The sequence below is a fragment of the Aulonocara stuartgranti genome (genome assembly GCF_965226115.1).
Source record: "Aulonocara stuartgranti genome assembly, chromosome: 15".
NCBI classification, from domain to species: Eukaryota; Metazoa; Chordata; class Actinopteri; order Cichliformes; family Cichlidae; genus Aulonocara; species Aulonocara stuartgranti.
In genome coordinates, this window is record NC_138951.1 from 39,307,319 (window position 1) to 39,326,190 (window position 18,872).

The window sequence follows — 18,872 nt, forward strand, 5'->3', positions numbered from 1 at the left end:
ATTCTTTTTTGAATAATTAGTTATTTAAATGGAGCAAGAAAATTTCTATTAAGCTCCCTTTCAATGCTCATATGTGAAGCGTTTATTTATTTTATTTATTTATTTTTACCACATTGGTTTTATTGTTTTAGGCTATTGTATTCCTATTATTCAATCAATCAATCTTTATTTATAAAGCACTTTTCATACAGAAAAAATGTAGCACAAAGTGCTTTACATAGTTAAAAGCAGCCCACCCCACCCTCCAACTCACTCCCCACACTCTCAATACACATATATCCCCCTACCCCCACCCACATACACATACACACACGCGCACACTTAAAGAGTAAAAATTGGGCTGGGCTCGCATGAGCCAAGTGAGGAAACATTATAACAGAGAGCCGTCTGCACCGGGAGCCGGTCACAGACCGCAGCCTCCGGGCTGGGCACACAGCCGGAGGGAGGCAAAGGAGCCCCCCAACCAGGCTGAGAGGACCCCAGAGACCCAGCAGTCACGGTCAATAACAGCCCCGGTGCAGAGAGCCCCCTCCGAGGAAACACTGGAGATATGCCACAATAGGCTATATACAGGGTAAAATGATAAAATAAATAAGAACGGGTTACAATATAAATATAAATAGAGTAAGAAGATTAAAAAATGGATAAGAATAAAATCAATAAATATTAGGTAAAACCTGAATTAATAATAAAATAACAGGATAGAATAAATAAGCATAAAATAAATAAACGTTAGGTGAAAGCTAAATTAAAAAGGTGGGTCTTGAGCCTGTTCTTAAAAACATGTACGTTCTCTGCGGCCCTGAGCTCCTCCGGCAGGCTGTTCCACAGACGAGGACCATACCACTGAAAAGCTGCCTCTCCGTGAGTATGTGTCCTGACTTTAGGGACAATCAAAAGGCCAGTGCCAGAGGACCTCAGGGTCCGCGAGGGTTCGTATGGTAAAAGCAGATCTGAGAGATAAGAAGGCCCAAGACCATTAAGACATTTAAAAACCAATAAAAGAACTTTAAAATCGATCCTGAAACACACGGGGAGCCAGTGCAGCGATTCTAAAACCGGTGTAATGTGAGCCCGCCCTCTGGTCTTCGTCAGCACACGAGCTGCCGAGTATTATTCAAGTTCACAATTTCCTTACTCAGTGTGGAACGCCAGCACTGCCATAATGAATTAATTAAATACACCATTAAATAATTAATTAAATGTGGCAATAATTAATTAATTAAATGTGGCAATAATTAATTAAAATGTGAAATACATAAATAATTAATTAAATATGTCAATAATTAATTAAAATGTGAAATACATAAATAATTAATTAAATGTGTCAATAATTAATTAATTAAATGTGTCAATAATTAATTAATTACATGTGTCATAACTATTTATTTAATTAATTAATTCCAATTTTAATTAATTATTGCCACATTTAATTAATTATTTAATGGTGTATTTAATTAATTCATTATGGCAGTCCTGGCGTTCCATAACTCAGGGGTTGCAGTTCTCATCTTATATAGGACTCTCTTAAGTGACCAGGTTCAACTGTTCTTCATTTACTTGGTTTAAGCTTTTTCTTATTTGTCACTTTTAATTTTTGTTACTATCATTATGTCTCTGTCTGTTATTTCTTTAAATGCAAGAGGTTTAAGAAACAATGTTAAACGTAAGGCTATTTTTTTGTTTTGCAAGCAGTTCAATTCAGATTTCTGTTTTATACAAGAGTCTCACTCAACAGAACAAGAAAAAACATTTTGGAGATCGCAATGGGGAGATGATCTGTGGATGTCCCATGGTACAGAGCATGCTGCTGATGTCTGCATACTTAAAGGAAGATTTAATGGTCAAATCTTGAATTCTGACATAGATAAAGATGGTCATTACATTTTTCTAATAGTTGAGGCTGCACACTCTATCTATATTTTAGTCAATGTGTATGGTTTTAACTGTCAGAGGGAGAATAAGCTATATTTTGATAGGTTGGAGGAGCGCCTACTGCGCTGGTTATCTAAATATCCCAATTCTTTTATTGTTTTTGGTGGAGACTTTAATACAGTGTTTAACAGCTATTTGGACAGATGGCCTTCTAGAAGTTCAGACTCTAACTCATTCATAAGACTGTTTGCACAAAGATTCAACTTAGTCGATTCTTGGAGGGATTCTCATTCGTCTCAGATAGCTTATACATGGTGTAATAAGACTCAAACCAGACACTCACATATCGATTTTTGGCTTATCTCAAAAGATTTAGAAAAAGTTAAAACGGATATTTATCCTACACCACTCTCAGACCACAAAATGGTTAGCTTATCGATCCCGTTGTCATCCTCCCTAATCACTAAAACCTCTTACTGGAAGTTAAATAGTACCATTCTTGAGCATAAAGAAGTGATTTGTGAAGTTCAGAGATTCATTAAACTTTATTGGAGTAAAGCTCTCACAAATAATACATTTTGTAGTAACTGGGAACTTTTGAAATATGAAATTGGAAAATTCTTTAGAAAATATAGCAGTGATTTAGCAAAAAAAAGAAGATCTGATGAGACGCAAGTGATACAAAAGATCACATGCCTTACTTCCAAACCAATAGACACCCTCAGTGAATCTGATAAGATAGAACTGGTTGACCTGCAGCACAGGTTAGATGAGCATAGCAAATAGCACATAGCAAAATATTGTTCAAACTTTTATTGCAAACTTTATTCTTCTAGTTATTGCCCTGAAGCTTGTCTGACTTTTTTTAAAATTCTTTAGACAAAATTACTCAGCTGAATGAGGAGGATAGTCAGCTTTGCGACAGATCAATTTCTTTGATTGAGGTTGCAGATGCTATAAAACATCTAAAGATTAACAAATCACCTGGAACTGACGGCCTTACTGCCGAGTTTTACAAACAGTTCGCTGACAGTTTAGCCCCGTTTCTTTTAGAAGTTTTTAAGGAAAGTATGGATAGAGGTGCACTCCCTCCCACTTTATGTCAAGGTTTGATCACCCTCATTCCAAAACCAGGAAAGGATCCTTTGCTCTTAGACAATTGGCGACCAATCTCTTTACTGAATAATGATTATAAGATATTGGCACAAATTCTGGCTAATAGAATGAAACCTGTATTAGATCAAGTTATTGATGAGAGTCAGTCTGGTTTCATGCAGAATCGTCATATCTCAAACAACATAAGATTAATTTTAGACATAATAGATTACCCAGAACTTGTACAGGATGATAGTCTTATTCTTTTTTTAGATTTCTACAAGGCGTTCGACTCCTTAGAGCATGAGTTTATTTTTACTGCTTTAAATAAATTTGGGTTTGGTCAGTCCTTCTGTAATGCCGTTCGGACACTGTATTCCAATAGTAACAGCTCCATAAAGCTTGCCACTGGTACTTCCCCAAGATTCTCTCTAAAGCGTGGAGTGAGGCAGGGTTGCCCCCTATCCGTATATTTATTCCTTCTTTCTGTGCAACTCCTTAATTCACACATTAAACTCAGTTCTTTAAAAGGCCTGGTCATTGCTAACAGAGAAATACTCATAAGTCAGCTGGCAGACGATACAGCTCTCTTCCTCAGAGACGCCTCGCAAGTTTCAGTGGCCATTAACAATATACAGCCATTCTCTAAAGCCTCCGGACTTTCACTCAACCTGCATAAATGTGAACTTTTACCAGTTAAAAGTTGTTTAGCAACTTCAATTCATGGAATACCTGTAAGAAATTCTGTAAGATACCTTGGAATTCAAATAATAAAAAATGAGCAATCCAGATGCTCCACAAACTTCATTCCTATTATAGATAAATCCCAAAAAATCTTTAATCATTGGCTACAGCGAGACCTGTCATTGAAGGGTAGAGTTCTGCTATCGAAGGCTGAAGGTATCTCCCGTCTAACCTATGCTGCCCAGTCACTACATGTTGATAATACAACCTGTAAGTCAATTAACAAATTATTATACAATTTTTTATGGAAAAATAAAACTCACTACTTGCGTAAATCAGTAGCTTTAAATTCATATGATAAAGGAGGTATAAATTTTATTGATTTCGGTGCTCTTAACAACACCTTTAAAATAAACTGGATTAAAAAGTATTTAAGAAATCCCACTTCTATCTGGAACTTTATCTCACATCATGTGTTCTCTCATTTAGGCGGCCTTAACTTCCTACTGCTCTGCAATTACAGTATTCCAAAAATACCACTGAAACTTTCTCACTTTCATCAACAAATTCTTTTGGCATGGGCGCTGATTTACAAACACAATTTCTCTCCACAAAACTGTTTTATTTGGAATAACTGCAATATTATTTATAAAAATAAAACTTTTTTTTTAAATAACTGGTTTAATAATGGAATAATCTTGGTTAGTCAGTTATATAGAGAAGATGGACTCTTATATAATTACTCTGAGTTCCTCAGGAGATGTACCGATAACGCCTAAAGAATTCTCAATAGTGTTCGATGCCATCCCATCTGGTCTGTCCATGTTACACAGATGCTCCCACAGTGCTCCACTACAGGTCACTCCCCCGGATGTGTTACATTCTTCTCTTGGCAATGTTTGCTCTTCCTCTCATAAGTCTATAAATACCAAAATAAGATCTCTCTTTCAGGATGCAATGGTCTCTGTTCCATCAGCCATATTTTATTGGGCCAATTTTGTAACAGATATTGAATGGAAAAAAGTTTGGACTTGACCACAAAGGTTTTTCTTAACAAACAAAATTAAAGAGATTTCCTTTAAGTCGATTCATAAGTTTTACCCTACCAAACAATATTTGTCCAAATTTATGGCTGAAATAAATGTACATTGTACCTTCTGTCAAGAGCAACCTGAAACAGTTTCTCATCTGTTTTGGTCATGTAAATTTACGTGTAAATTCTGGAAGGATTTCCACAAGTTTATTACTGACTTTGTTCTCCCTAATCTTCAACTATACTATAAGGATGTTATCTTTGGCTATTATAATTTTAAAGACAAGGACAATGATGCTTTCTTCTTTATAAATTTGGTTTTATTTTTGGCAAAATTTCATATACACAAAAGCAAAGTCCTCGGCAGAAAGCCTGAACTTCTTGGATTAAAAATGGAACTTGCACAATATATAAGGACAATCTCCTCATCAAAAAACACTAAGGCTCTCAAGACTGTTAACATCTATAACCGATTGAAACTGCTAACTTGATTTTGGCTCTTGCAAACTTTTGTTTATTTATGTTCCTCTTAATTTATTTTATTTTTTGTACTCACTTTTGTCTCACTGTCCTTGTCACTCTTTCTGTTCCTCATTGTACTACCACAATGTCATCTTTTATGTGATCCCTGTTTTACTTGACTGTATGTTTAAAATGTGATAAATAAAGTTTAAAAAAAAAAATCGTGACTCTTCAACTAATCGTGGCAGCTCTAATTACAGATATCATCTTTCACTTGTGTATTTTAATGTGTTTCAGAACAATATTTCTGTTGTGCAGACTTACGGTTGGTAAACAGCAAATATCCAAGTCATTCAAAATAACATCTGTCATGTAGCTCCTGACTCCCTAAGAGTCAAAAGCTTTACAGTATTTTTTGAAGACATACAAACGTTTATTTTCAAACTAATAACTGAGTTACAGGGTCAAAAATAAAAAATTAACAGTCAGTACTTTTGTTGTTCTTTTTGACAAATTCCTGTTAAATGTATTGGACCCTCTGTTTTTAGGTTTTATTTTTTTCATCTTGACTTCCTTGGAAATGCTAGCAAGAAGTCAGTTCAACAGATGTAACTTATAGTGAGATTGGAGGCGGTGCAGTATTAATATCAGAATCCCTTAGTTTTGATTATTAATCCTCTGGCTGACCCCATATTGCATTTTTTCATCTTAAAATGATGCACAGTCTTTATGTGAAATGTACTGTCTTCTTGATATTTATCAACCCATCAGTTTGTATTTCTGTGTGTTAATAAAGTTCCAACTTTTGTATTGTAACATTTTTGTGTTTTTCTTTCTTTAGTTTTTCAGACAACTCAAACTTTTAAACACTTGTAATGAGCCGAGTGTGTGTGTGTGTGTGTGTGTGTGTGTGTGTGTGTGTGTGTGTGTGTGTGTGTGTGTGTGTGTGTGTGTGTGTGTGTGTGTGTGTGTGTAAGAAGTACCACTTTTAACAACTTCATTAATATTGTTTTGTATCATAGTAATAAAGGTTAGTTTTAATGTCTGTATCCCCTCCTTATTTAATCTGAGATGTTCTTTTCTAAAAACCTCAGGATTGTGCAAGTACTTGGTGAGTTTAGAAGGTAAGTGAAACACTAAACAGAAAAGAAAAGAGACAGAGATGTGTGTTTTCTGTTAATACCATAATTGCAGTCATCTTAAACAAACACATGACATTTCTTTGGCACGATTGCTTTTTCACTGATTTGAAACTTTAATGTGTGGTACAACAATTCTTCTAGTTAAATAGAAAAAAAAATACATTGTGTCAAGTTCCCTGGTTAAATGGGCTGTCTGTGTAAAAAGCATAAATGGCTGTTTGTCTTGGTGTATTGGTCTTTTGCCGGCATGGCAAACTAGATCAATCTGCTGGGACATCTGATTTGAGGACAATCACTTGCTTTTCCAAAGGACACTGACAACCAGACATTAGATGCCACAGCCCTGGCCCACGGTATCCCCCCATGCATGCGGTGGGCCTTCTGTAGAAAGAGAGCAGCTTAATGAAGGTGACAAGGTGAAAACAGGAGGATTGATGTGCCGGTGCTGTGAGGGCATGTATAACACCACCTACCCAAGTGTTGAATATAAGGAGGCTTTGAAGAATCTACAATAATTGTGTGTTGTTTGTACATGAATCACAATGTGTTACTTCAGAGGTGTGATGTTTTCAGGGTTTTTTAAAATAAAAATCAGCTTTCTTTTTAATTGCTATTAACTGACAGTCAGATAACCAGCTTTTAAAAACATATTCATAAACACTTTGCAGTCAACAAAATTTGCACAGAGGTTATAGATGAAATAAAAGTATCACGTGTGTTCTAGGTGTGTTTATAACTCTGTTATTGTACATATTCTGTGTTATACATCATAATCATTCCAGTCATTTTTTTACTGTTTTAATCTTTATAAAACTGTTATTTATTTATTTATTTTTGTGATTTCTGCTGCCCTATTGGTCTGGTCTCTCTTGAAAATCTGAGAATGTGATATTCATAATAAAAGGATTTAAGTTTACTGCCAAAAAATGATTGCACTTCATAACAGAAATGTGCTAACTGGCTTGAAATAGATTGAAACTGTTATGAGATTGCTTCAGGGAGCAGACATGACACCGTCTTTTAGGTTTCGCCATCACTTTGTATTATGCGCACAACACCACCCTCCTCTGGCTTCCACATGAACTGCACCTTAAACATCAACTGTTTACAAATGTCATGACACAAACAAACGTTTCAATACCGTAAATCACTTTTTGGACTGCGATCACTTTTTGGCACAACATCGGCTCTGATAACATTTAAAGCGCACTGAAAAACCATTCTTTAATGCTAAAAACCCATTATCAATTGTAATTATTTATTTATTAATTTAAATTTCAGATATCGATCTTCATTTTTGTAAACTGGTGAATTAATGATTTTTTAAAGAATTAAAACGACAAAGTTTGGCAATATATTTTTTTAAAAAGGATGAATAAAGCAGTAAAATAAAATGAGAAATATATATATATATTTTAAAAACTATGATAATTAGACGAACTTTATTTTAAATAAATAAAATTGATTTTCGGTGACCCTGGGTGTCATGGTGATGATGACGTGTTTGAGTGCAGGTATAAAAGCAGGAGGCAAAAGTGGAATTCGGGTTTCACGTTTGAGCGCAAACAGGAGCTTTTTCCCACTAGTGCTGTGAAAACTCGGATTTTTCAAACTACAGCTAACGTTTGAAAATCTTCAAGAAGGATTTGCAAAATGACTTCTTCAGACTTGAGTCGCGAGATGCACCTGCTCTCCCTTTTCATTGAGGAGGTGTTAGATCAGCGCTATGGTGAGTACAGCAGGCTAATATGTCAGAGTGCTAGCAAACAAATACAACTTCGATTTTTGTCTTTTATTGTTTGGAAGTAGGACTTCATGAGTGTTAACATTTAGGATGAGATGTTTCATACTTGAGTAACATCAATTTTAACATGTGCCAGTACGCTATAAAGATGGCGCCATGTTTTTTTTTAATTGCTAACGACTTAAGGCGTTGGAGGACGCTGACGTCAGCGCGCGGCCGTTTTTGCATGTAGAGGGTTTGAGTTGACATGTTTGGGCTGCTGGCGCTGAGTTATACGTGAACGTTTCATAGATTGTGAATGTGTAAAGCTGGAGAAGCTGGAGTTTTAAAAGTTCACAGAGTCGCAGGATGAGTTTGAGATTGAAACAGTGTGTGCCTGCAATAAGGAGGTGGGAGGTTTCTCACCTAAATGTAGCTGCTTTATCCTCAAAATATCGATGCTCAACTAATATGAAGATATTACTCCTTAATGTGAATGCGTATTAAAACCTCAGTGAAAATCCACGCAGCCTTACACACATGAAAACTTTTACCAGGTGAAAAATGTGAAGGCTTTCATAAACAATGAGTTCTGCTGGGAGCTTCTTACTGTTTGTGTGTGGAAGAGCTTATGATGATGTAAAGCCATGTCTGGACAATTTAAATTCAGGCTTTAATTTGTGTGATCACATGATTAACGTAGACGCACGCTTTGCTTTCTCGTAGCTGATCTGGTGAGTCCAGTCACTGCACCTCAGATGGTCGTCACTAACTTGAGGAACCGTGAACTGAGCAGGAGGCATCTGAACTCCATGTCTCACCTGGTCCTCACTCTTTACCATAGCCTGGTGACTGGGTCCAAGGACTTTCCTTGCATACCTTTTAAAGGATGGTTCCACCGGGACCTGGTGACGACACCATTTGTCAATGTGAGGCAGAGCCAGAGAGAGAACACCACTCCTTCTCCTCCTACGGACTCACCAGCTGGCATGATGCTGCCGCCTGCGGGCTCCAGCTCTCATCCACGCTTCCTGACTCCAGTTCTTCCAGAGAAAGCAGATCTTGCTGTGCTGAAGGCAGATCGGAGGAACTGTGTCCGCACCCTGACTGTCGACGGCCTCCCCGTCACCAGAGTCATCTCCACTGTTTACCAAACAGAGGACACTGAGATGAAGAACCGCTGGAGAGTAACAGACTACAGCGCGGACGGCAGAGTTCTCACTTCGGTGCTCTGCCGTTTTCTAAATATGTCGGCAAAGCGTGCTAAGAGGAAGGCGGAGGAAGAGAGCAGCATCCGGAGCCCGACTCAAGCAAGGAAGCGCTTGAGATTATAATATACAGTGAAGCATGTCGAACGTCAGCAAGCCTGAACAAAGTGGTAAGTAGTAAACAGTGCTTAAGGTTGTTTCTAAAAGAATGTCCTAAAATATTTGAAAATCGTCGAGGTTTTAACTTTTATTCTTTCTTTTCTGCCTCTTGTTTCTAAAAGTCAGGCAAAAGAGTCACGCTGCAAAGAAACACCACACAGAAGATTTTCCCTCAGTAAAATGGTGAATATATTCATCTTGTTATGACGTTTGCTCACAATAACCAGGAGTGTTTCTGAAGTGATTCACTCTCATTTGGTGTTATTTGATCCAAAGACAACTGAGGGTCTTCAGAGCAGCGTGAACGGGCGTCATCTGAGAGCAAGACAGTCCTGGCGCCTTTGTGGTTCCCTCCAGGTACTCCAGCTTCATCCCACAGTCCAGAGAGATGCAGTTAGGTTGAATGTGAGTGTGAATGGTTGTCTGTTTCTCTGTGTTAGACTGACCTGTCCAGGTTATACCCCCGCCTCTGGCCCCATAACAGCTGGGATGGCTCCAATGGTTAAGCAGAAGAAATGGATGGAAGGATGATCCAAAGAGAAACATTGAAGGCCCTCTCACAAAAAAAGATAAGAACTCATTTTACACATTGTTGAAACATCCTGAAAGTTATTTGTTGTGTTTAGAATCTGGTTGAACTGTCATTAGAGTTTGTTTCGACTTGTTGTTCATTTCTTATTCGGTTCAGCTGTGTTTCTATGTGTCCTTAGTTCCCATAATCAGCCTCCTGTGTGTAAATATAGTGTCAGTCTCCCTTTGTCCCTTGTCAGAGTGTTAGTCTCCGTCCCCTCGTGTTTCCTTGCCTCAGTAGTTCTGTTTCCTACAGTTTTCCCCCAGTATAGGTTTTGGTTAGACTTTTTCAGTTCCCTTTGTCAGTCTTTGTATTTGGTATTTCCTCATCAGTCTCATCACTTTCCTCTCCAGAAAGAAAACAATAAAAAGACCTGAAGAGACGTCTATGCAAACGCTCTCATTGTGAAAGATAAGTATACATCCAACTAATCTGTGACTCTGTCACAGCTCTGATCAGCAATTCTTTCAGGTTTGTCTGTTTTGATGATGTTATTAATTGTTATTATCCTTTATCCAGTTAACTTTCAGAGAGGAGCGGAGGGAGGAGCGAAGCCAGCGTGCTCTGTAAACTGTCATTAAAAAAAAGATAAGTATATATTGATTTTATATTATTATGACAGCTCCTCCTCAGTGAACACTTCCTCTAGTTGCTGAAATCATTTACTAATTTTTTTCTTCCCATTTGTCTTTTGTTTTTCAGAGAAAACAGAGGAGCCAAGGTGACATTAAGACCTAAGACAGGACGGATTGAACCCTTTCTCGTAAAAAGATAAGTATTCACTCTGCTTTTAATCAGAATATTGATAAATATCTAAAATTCTGCTCACCTGGTTGATAAAGTTACTAAAATGATTCCCTCTTTTCTGTCATTTGTCCTTTAGAGAGAAGATGAGGAGAGTGAACGTCAGCAAGAATGAACAAAGTGGTAAGTAGTAAATAGTGTTTAAGGTTGTTTGTAAAACATCCCAAACATTAAAAAACTTGTTGAGGTTTTAACTTTTATTCTTTCTTTTCTGCCTCTTGTTTCTAAAAGTCAGGAAAAAGAGCCAAGATGAGAAGAAACTCCACACAGAAGATTTTCCCTCAGTAAAATGGTAAATACATTCATCATGTTATGACGTTTGCTCACAATAACCAGGAGTGTTTCTGAAGTGATTCACTCTCATTTGGTGTTATTTGGTGTTTGTCTTTGAAAGGAGAGGAGCAGTAACGACACTGGGAGACAAACAACAGGATGATCCAAAGAGAAACATCAAAGGCCCTCTCACCAGCTTTCATTTATTAAATTTGTCTTTACTGAACGATTTCTGGTGTGTACTTGTGTTGATACTCAGACAACAGCTCGTCTTTCTGTTTGTGCTGGAAGATTCAGGCAAACACATATTACATATATAGATTGTTATATGACACAGTCTCACATTTAGTGCTATATGATAATGATAAGGTCCAGTTTAATGGTATTGCTAGTGTCTAATGAAATGAACACGTGATTTTCAGATCCAGCAAAGTGAATATTTTTCACTGTGGATAAATTACATGGAAACGTTTAATGAGTCATCAGCTATTTCACTACAAAGATGATGTGATTAAAGGTTCTCATACATGCAGGTCAGAAGTTTTGCTCCATCCTGGATGTTAAATGCTGATCAATGTTTACACATATCTGCACATTTCTAACAGCTCATTTCACAGGTCATCAGTCTCCTGACTGCATATGCAGAGTTTTATCATCACGTGTTCATGGCAGACAAACATAATTATGAATTCTTGTTTTAGTTCCATTCAGTCACTCAACATCAGGTGTCTGCTTGTCCTGAGCTGTGAGAACTACAGTGAGTTGCTTTCCTCTTTAGCTTAGTATTAATAAACCAGGTCGTAGGTGGGCACCTGCATCAAGGAGTCAAGAAGCATATTTTATTGTTTAATGGTGAAAACAATGGATTGTTGGTCATTTGTTTAATGGAAAGACTGAAAGTGCGGCCTGGTGTTGACTTACACTTATTCAAAGTGATGAAGTACCAACAGATACTAAAAGTCACAGCCTGAAACACGTCAACTGCTTTATTATTTCTAGTTATAAATAAACTGTCAGTTTATGGCCCCTGTGGCTCGATCAGGCCCTTCCGGGATGTGGAGATATTTATCATTTACTATAACTTGTGCTTATGTTGGTTTTTGCTGTGGTTTCGCTACTGTGTTTTTCTCTTTTTGCTTGTTTTTATTTTTCCAGCAGGTGATCAAACAGATTTTTAGTGTCTTCTCTCTCTGTGTCTCTCTTCTCCTATCTTTTTGCTTTCCATCTCCTTCTGTTGAGCATCTTCCCAACTTCTCTTTTCTTCATCTTTCTCTTTCCCATCCCCAGTCCTGTCCGTTCTGATTGTAATAATTTCAAAGTAAAGAAAAGAAAGAAATAATAAAGAGCTAATACACTTTGACAATCAAGTGGACCAGTGTGGCAAAAGCTGTAATGATCCATTTGGGAAAATAAATCTGTTGGACTGGTAAACTAATATACTATAGTAATACGGTATGAAAAATGGCAAACATGAGAATTCTGTGTGTTTTCCTTCTTATCTGCAGACTAACAGTCCACAGGTTTGGTGCTCAGACTCTGATTTGTTCCCTGGAGATGGAGGAGAGAGAGCACAGAGGACAGCAAGGTGGAGGAGTGGAGAAGGTGGTGCAGCTCAGTGTCCAATCAGGAGTGAGCATCTCTATATATGTATATAGAATATATATATATATTTCAAGTTTTTGTTTTGAGTTTTTGTTGTTTTTTGTTATTTAAAGCAAACACTAAAACTGTCACCCACACCTCTGAAGATAAAGATAACTAATCATAAATAAAGGGAATATTATCATGATGAGGACACTATCAGAGGTAGTTCAGGGAACTGTTATAGTTCAGATACCAGAAAAATCGTTTTTCTTTTCTTGTTTTTTGGCTTGACTTCATGGTAGGCAAAATGAAGAAGAGTGCTTGACTGCGCCTAAGCAAGTAAAAGCTGCATGGCAAAACAACACACACCTTCACTGCAGATGCATGCACAGAAACCAGTATTTTTTGTATCTTAAATATTAACTAGTGTGTGTACAGTAGTCAATATAATGGGATGTGTCCTAAAGCAGCAAAAGAAGAGTTCTTACAGCATTTTGCAATATTTAGGATTTTATTGAACACTTTTACCTTTCAACATTTGTAAGATTAATGAGTAATGAAGCATTGCACAATAATCCTGTGTTTTTGATTATTTATTGTACACTACAAGTAAACAACAATAAGTTAAACATCTGTCACATCTGTCAGAAGCTTGGATACATTTACTCCTACAAGGATTTTACTCTTATGAAATGTAAAAAGAACACTGAAATTATATTTTACAGAACACGGAAATTATATTTTACAGAACACGGAAATTATATTTTACAGTTTTTCACATAAACAGTTTTGCTTTGCTTACAGAAACTATAACTTTAATCTCAGCCAAACCGATTTACTCAGGAACAAATAAAATACTAAAAAAAAGCCAAACGATAACATTTTTAAGTTATCTAAGTGACCTATATATGTTTAACCTGAGTAGCGAAAGACTGCGGTGGGTTTGAAAACGATTTGCCGGGAGTCCGGTGTTCTCACGGCTCTAGTTAGCCTAGCCCCCGGCTCGATATCGAGCTAGTGGGTAACAGACGTCTCCGAAAACGTCGGAGCGCTTTTGAAAATATGTGGTGTCTTGATAAACTGAGCAGATATTTGAGGTTTACACAGCTACAGTCTCGCCTGAAAATATGTGAAACGTTTATTTTGTGACCCATAAAGAATAATAAGAGTAATATTAAAACTAACTAGCTGCCGCCATTGTTGGAAACTGAGCTGGGCTGCGCTATGAATTCTGGGACACAGCTACTTCTTCTTCGGGGTTTAACGGCAGCTGGCATCCTTGTACATGCAGTGCTGCCATCTTCTGTTTCAGTCCGTTATTACACTCTTAAATCCTACTACTTATTCCTGCGTCTTTTGGGATCTTACAAAGCTTCAAACAACGCGTCGACTTTTGATAGTCAATGTAATCGTGACTCTTCGAGGGGGGGAGCCCAAGATGGCGCTCTGAGCAGTCACATATCGCTGAGCTCTGCGAACCTGGCCTTTTTTAAAATATATATTACACACAGTGAACAGAGACTTTATTTACGCCTACGCAATAGTCATCTTTTACTTCTCGTTTTGGTATCTATTTGTGAACCAAAATGAGCAAACCCGAGAAGAGAAAGACCGAATCTAAGAAGTTGCATGCTAACAGCGGCTCCGTTAGCAAGCTTGCTAATGTTAGCCAAGCTGCTCAGTCTTCTCTCGCTACTGAGATGCCCGCCGACACTAAAAATACTCTCATCGACTCCATGCACGACTATTTGGAGGCAGTTTCCGAACCGCTTCAGTATTCACGGATGGAAGAAGAGTTTCCCCCTCTCCCTATCACTTCACGTGCCTCTCCCGCGGGTAAGCTAAGAAAAGTTGCGGATACGGAGACATCTACGGTTCTCTCCCAGCTCTCATCACTTACCATGTTGATTAACTCGAGTTCAGACACTTGAAAAAATGGTGAGTGACAACTCCATAGCCATCTCCGAGATGAAAAAAGCTGTCCAAGAGAACACTGAACATATCACAGCTGTTAAGGAGTCATTTGATGCTGTCTGTGCTGAGTTAAATGATATGAAGAGCACAGTTGTCAGTGTTGAGGCACAGCTCGAAAAATATAAAGCAATCGCTGAAGCACAGGAAAAGCGCATCTCTCACCTGGAGAGCTATTCACCGCGTTGGAATCTGAAGCTCTACGGTCTGACCGAGAGGGACAAGCAGGACGTGCGGCAGGAGGTAATCAAAGTCTGTAGATCAGTCATACCGGAGATGCAAGATAAATCCCCCGACGTCGTTGACACCGTCCACCGTATCGGTCCCAAGAGGTCCAACAACAACCAACCCAGGGGAATCATCATTCAGTTTACATCCAGGATCTACCGCGATGCTGTCTGGCGCGCTGCTAAGAAGTCCACCTACCTGAAAGGTAGGGTTGCCAACCGTCCCTTAAAATACGGAATCGTCCCGTATTGAGCTAATAAGGGACGCACTTTGTCCCGTAATACAGTGAGAATCACAAAAAGTCTATAAATGTTAATGGATTTAACGCTTTGTTTGAAAACATAATTCCCAGCCCCTCTCCTGCTCTGATACCAATGAGCTGACAGCACACTTAGCACGAGTATAACAATTCAGATTACCGCTTATCTAATTGGTCGAGGAAAGGTCGCGTGGGGAGAAGATACCGGAAGACAACAGATGATCAGCATGGCCAACAGAGAGACAAACACTGACACTGCGGCGCGACTCTGGGACGACAGTACACCTTTGAACAACAGTGCTTGTTCCCCTCCTAGAAAGGAAAAAAAAAGGTTGCAAAAATACAGGGAGGAATGGGAAAATGAAAACAACTGGCTGGGAAAAGTGCGCGATAACACGTATAAAGCGCACTGCACATTGTGCCGGCGCACTTTTTCCATTTGCCATGGTGGACTGGCTGACGTTAAGCAGCATGCTTCTACTTGTGGGCACATGATGAATATGAGGGGCGTGAAAGAAAGAGGAACCCTTGACCAATTTGTTGTCCACCAGGCCACGGCAGAAGCAGATATGGTATGTAAACATTGTTGTTTTTTTAAACCCTCTGGTTAAGGTTAATATGGGCATGTGCAATGAATATCAGCACTGTGTGGCCAGAAGTTTGATAATATAATTTGTTTTGTGTAATAAACAAGGATAGATGATTACAACGAATAGATGACTAATACATAAAAGTAATACATAGATGAATAATGATGATGAGTTATGATGCGTAATCATGGGAACAAGTGGGTTTACAAACTGGAGCAGCTGATTAGCATTAGAAAAGCTGAAATAATACCTCAACTGAAGCCACAAAGCCCGAATAAATTGACACAGAAGAGACTTCCGTTTCAAGGCAAGGCAGAGATCCTTCCTTCCCACAGTGATTGTGGTCTTCAACAACTCTTTGAAGACTTGATTAGTCTGAGCTGCAACAACACCTAATTTCCCTCTGGGATTAATAAAGTATTACTGAATTGAATATATATAAAGAATACACATTATATTGAAAACATACATATATATGACCATACCCATTTCTTACAAGTTGCATGCGTAATTTATACTTTAAAGTCAGTTGATAAACTACACAAACTATACAGATATACTGTAATATATATATATATATATATATATTTCTATTTTATAGGTGACTGCTGCAGAGGTGACCCATGTCTACCACACTGTAAAGCACGGTTTAAGTTATAACTCGGGTGACTGTGCACTCAAACTGACTGTACGAATGCTGAATGACTCCAGTATTGCCAAAAAGATGTCCTGTGGGAGGACGAAAGCTGAAGCAGTTGTCACAGATGTCCTGTCTCCAAAGGCAATAGAAGAGGTGATCAAAAAATTGAAAAGTGGTGCAACTCCACTCCCATTCTCTCTTCACACTGATGCTTCAAACAAGGGAAATCGGAAGATGTTTCCCTTGGCCTTGCAGTTTTTTACACCAGAGGCTGGAGTTGTCAACAAGATGTTGGATTTTGTTGAAAATCCAGATGAGTCTGCAGAGGGAATAGTAAAAATAATACAAAGCTCTCTTGAAAACGTGGGGCTATCCTTAGATCAGGTTTCTGCATTCAGTGCTGACAATGCAAATGTAAATTATGGCATCCACAACTCAGTCTTCACAAAATTGAAAGAGACCAACAGTGAGATCCTTCGTGGCAACTGCCATGCACATATTGTTCATAACACTGTGAAAAAAGCCCTGGACAAGCTCTCAGTAGATGTGGAAAATATTGTCCTGAAGATATACAGCTTCTTTTCCACCTCTGCCAAAAGGAGAGAGTCCCTGAAAGAGTTCTGTGAATTTTGTGACGTTGAATTCCATGATATCCTGCGCCATGTTGTGACGAGATGGCTGTCACTCAACCCTGCAATCACCCGCCTGCTGCAGAACTGGGACCCGCTGAAGTCATATCTCATCAGCATTGGTGAGGAATGTCCAAGGCGCCTGAAGGAATTGCTGAAGTTGACAGAAGATGCTGCTGGAGTTGAGGGAGAGGCAGACATTGTGGAAGTCTACCTCCTCTTCTGTAATAATGTCATGTGTCTGTTTAAAGAAGTGGTGAAAAAACTGGAGAAGAATGTAACCACGTCTGTTGACCTCTATTCCATCATGGAGTGTTTCCTGACAAGACTTATTCAGAGAAGAGATGATGGGTTCTACAGGTACCTAACAAGACAAAAGCTCCAGCATCTCTCGCCATCTGATGCTGATGGTGCCAGGCAGGAGTTTACAGCCTTCCTAGACACTGCCATCAGTTATGTCTGGAAGTGGTTTGACTTTTCAGAAGAAAACTGGCTTTTCCACCTGCAGCCCCTCTCTCTAGCATCTGGGAAGATTTCCTTTGATGACATGGAGAAGATCATTGAACGGCTTCACCTGGCTGGCAGGTAAGAATAAAACATTTAGCAGTGAAATGATAAACCATGTTTTAATAGTATTGATGGTTAAAAATAAACAAATACAATTGATAGATAACATATATAAATAAAACCATAATCATTAACTTTGTTTGGAGTGTATATACACACGCATGCAATCTTTTATACACTATTTTACAAATTGAAGGAGTTCATATACTTAATATAAGGATGGATAAATACATAATAAATAAACTATACTTATTGTATTGTTTAAATGCTATACAACGTTATAAACATATACAATACATTTTTTCCATTTATTTACCACTGTAAATGTTCTATGTACCACTTAGGATTTAGGTCAACTTCTCATCTCTATTGGCAGGTTAAACATCTCTATGGATGAGCGTTATGAAGAGTGTGTCACTGCAACCAGTCTTCTGAAGCACCTCACCAAAGAACATCAGGAGAAGGAAAAGTGGCAGTCCAAGGGAACAGCAGAGAAGTGGATGGAAATTCTTCAGGCAGCTGACCTCCCCAATATGCAGGCTGTTGTATCCTTTGTACTCAGCATCCCATCTTCCACTGGGTTTGAGGAGAGGATTTTCTCTCTTATGAAGAATAAGTGGACTGATGTGCGGAACAAATGTTCTACTGAATTAATTAGAAGTGAGCTCATTGTCAGTCTAAATTATGATATGTCTTGCTCAGAGTTTTACTCTGCAGTACTGAAAGACAAACAACTCCTAACTGCAGCAAGAGCTCAAAAAAATACAAATGGAAAAAGTAGTCTGTTTCCACATAATGTAGCATTGAGCTTGAGTTCATGAGTTTGTTGTTTTTTTTTAACTTCAACTTTCAGCTACAGTCAAGGCCTTTGTATGGAACGCCAGGACTGCCATAATGAATTAATTAAATACACCATTAAATAATTAATTAAATGTGTCAATAATTAATTAAAATTGGAATTAATTAATTAAATAAATAGTTATGACACATGTAATTAATTAATTATTGACACATTTAATTAATTATTTAATGGTGTATTTAATTAATTATTTATGTATTTCACATTTTAATTAATTATTGACACATGTAATTAATTAATTATTGACACATTTAATTAATTATGTATTTCACATTTTAATTAATTATTGACACATTTAATTAATTCTTTAATGATATATTTATTTATTTCATTTTGGCAGTCCTGGCGCCTGGCTCTCATCATGAAATAATTTTATCTGTCAGCCTCACCCGTCAAACTCAGGGGGCGGGGTTAACGCTGCCATGCAGCTTCTCTAACATTTGATTGGTTGCCGTGCAAAGTAAGTCAAAACAGGTCGATCCTAGATAATCGATTGCTTGTGTAGACTTGGGGCAG

General features: G+C 38.0%; 2 protein-coding genes across 3 annotated transcripts; both read left to right on the plus strand.

Annotated features, from left to right (window-relative positions):
* Positions 1-7,794: 7,794 nt before the first annotated feature.
* On the plus strand, positions 7,795-11,258 carry LOC309689512 (uncharacterized protein). Of its 2 annotated transcripts, none has more exons than XM_082505987.1 (8): positions 7,795-8,020; positions 8,741-9,392; positions 9,504-9,564; positions 9,658-9,738; positions 9,822-10,727; positions 10,840-10,879; positions 10,988-11,048; positions 11,151-11,258. In XM_082505987.1, exons 1-2 carry the CDS (start codon positions 7,945-7,947, stop codon positions 9,346-9,348), a joined length of 684 nt encoding a protein of 227 aa, XP_082362113.1. In that variant the 5' UTR covers positions 7,795-7,944; the 3' UTR covers positions 9,349-9,392; positions 9,504-9,564; positions 9,658-9,738; positions 9,822-10,727; positions 10,840-10,879; positions 10,988-11,048; positions 11,151-11,258. The 2 variants fall into 2 exon arrangements, with proteins under 2 accessions (XP_082362113.1, XP_082362114.1); XM_082505988.1 differs by lacking the exon at positions 7,795-8,020 and adding an exon at positions 8,028-8,424.
* A 3,512-nt stretch (positions 11,259-14,770) lies between these two features.
* On the plus strand, positions 14,771-18,523 carry LOC309688666 (uncharacterized protein). The gene is made up of 5 exons (XM_082504541.1): positions 14,771-15,017; positions 15,257-15,643; positions 16,263-17,515; positions 17,874-18,042; positions 18,351-18,523. The coding sequence occupies exons 2-5, from the start codon at positions 15,290-15,292 to the stop codon at positions 18,390-18,392; spliced, it is 1,818 nt and encodes a 605-aa protein (XP_082360667.1). The 5' UTR covers positions 14,771-15,017; positions 15,257-15,289; the 3' UTR covers positions 18,393-18,523.
* The last annotated feature ends 349 nt before the right edge of the window (positions 18,524-18,872 follow it).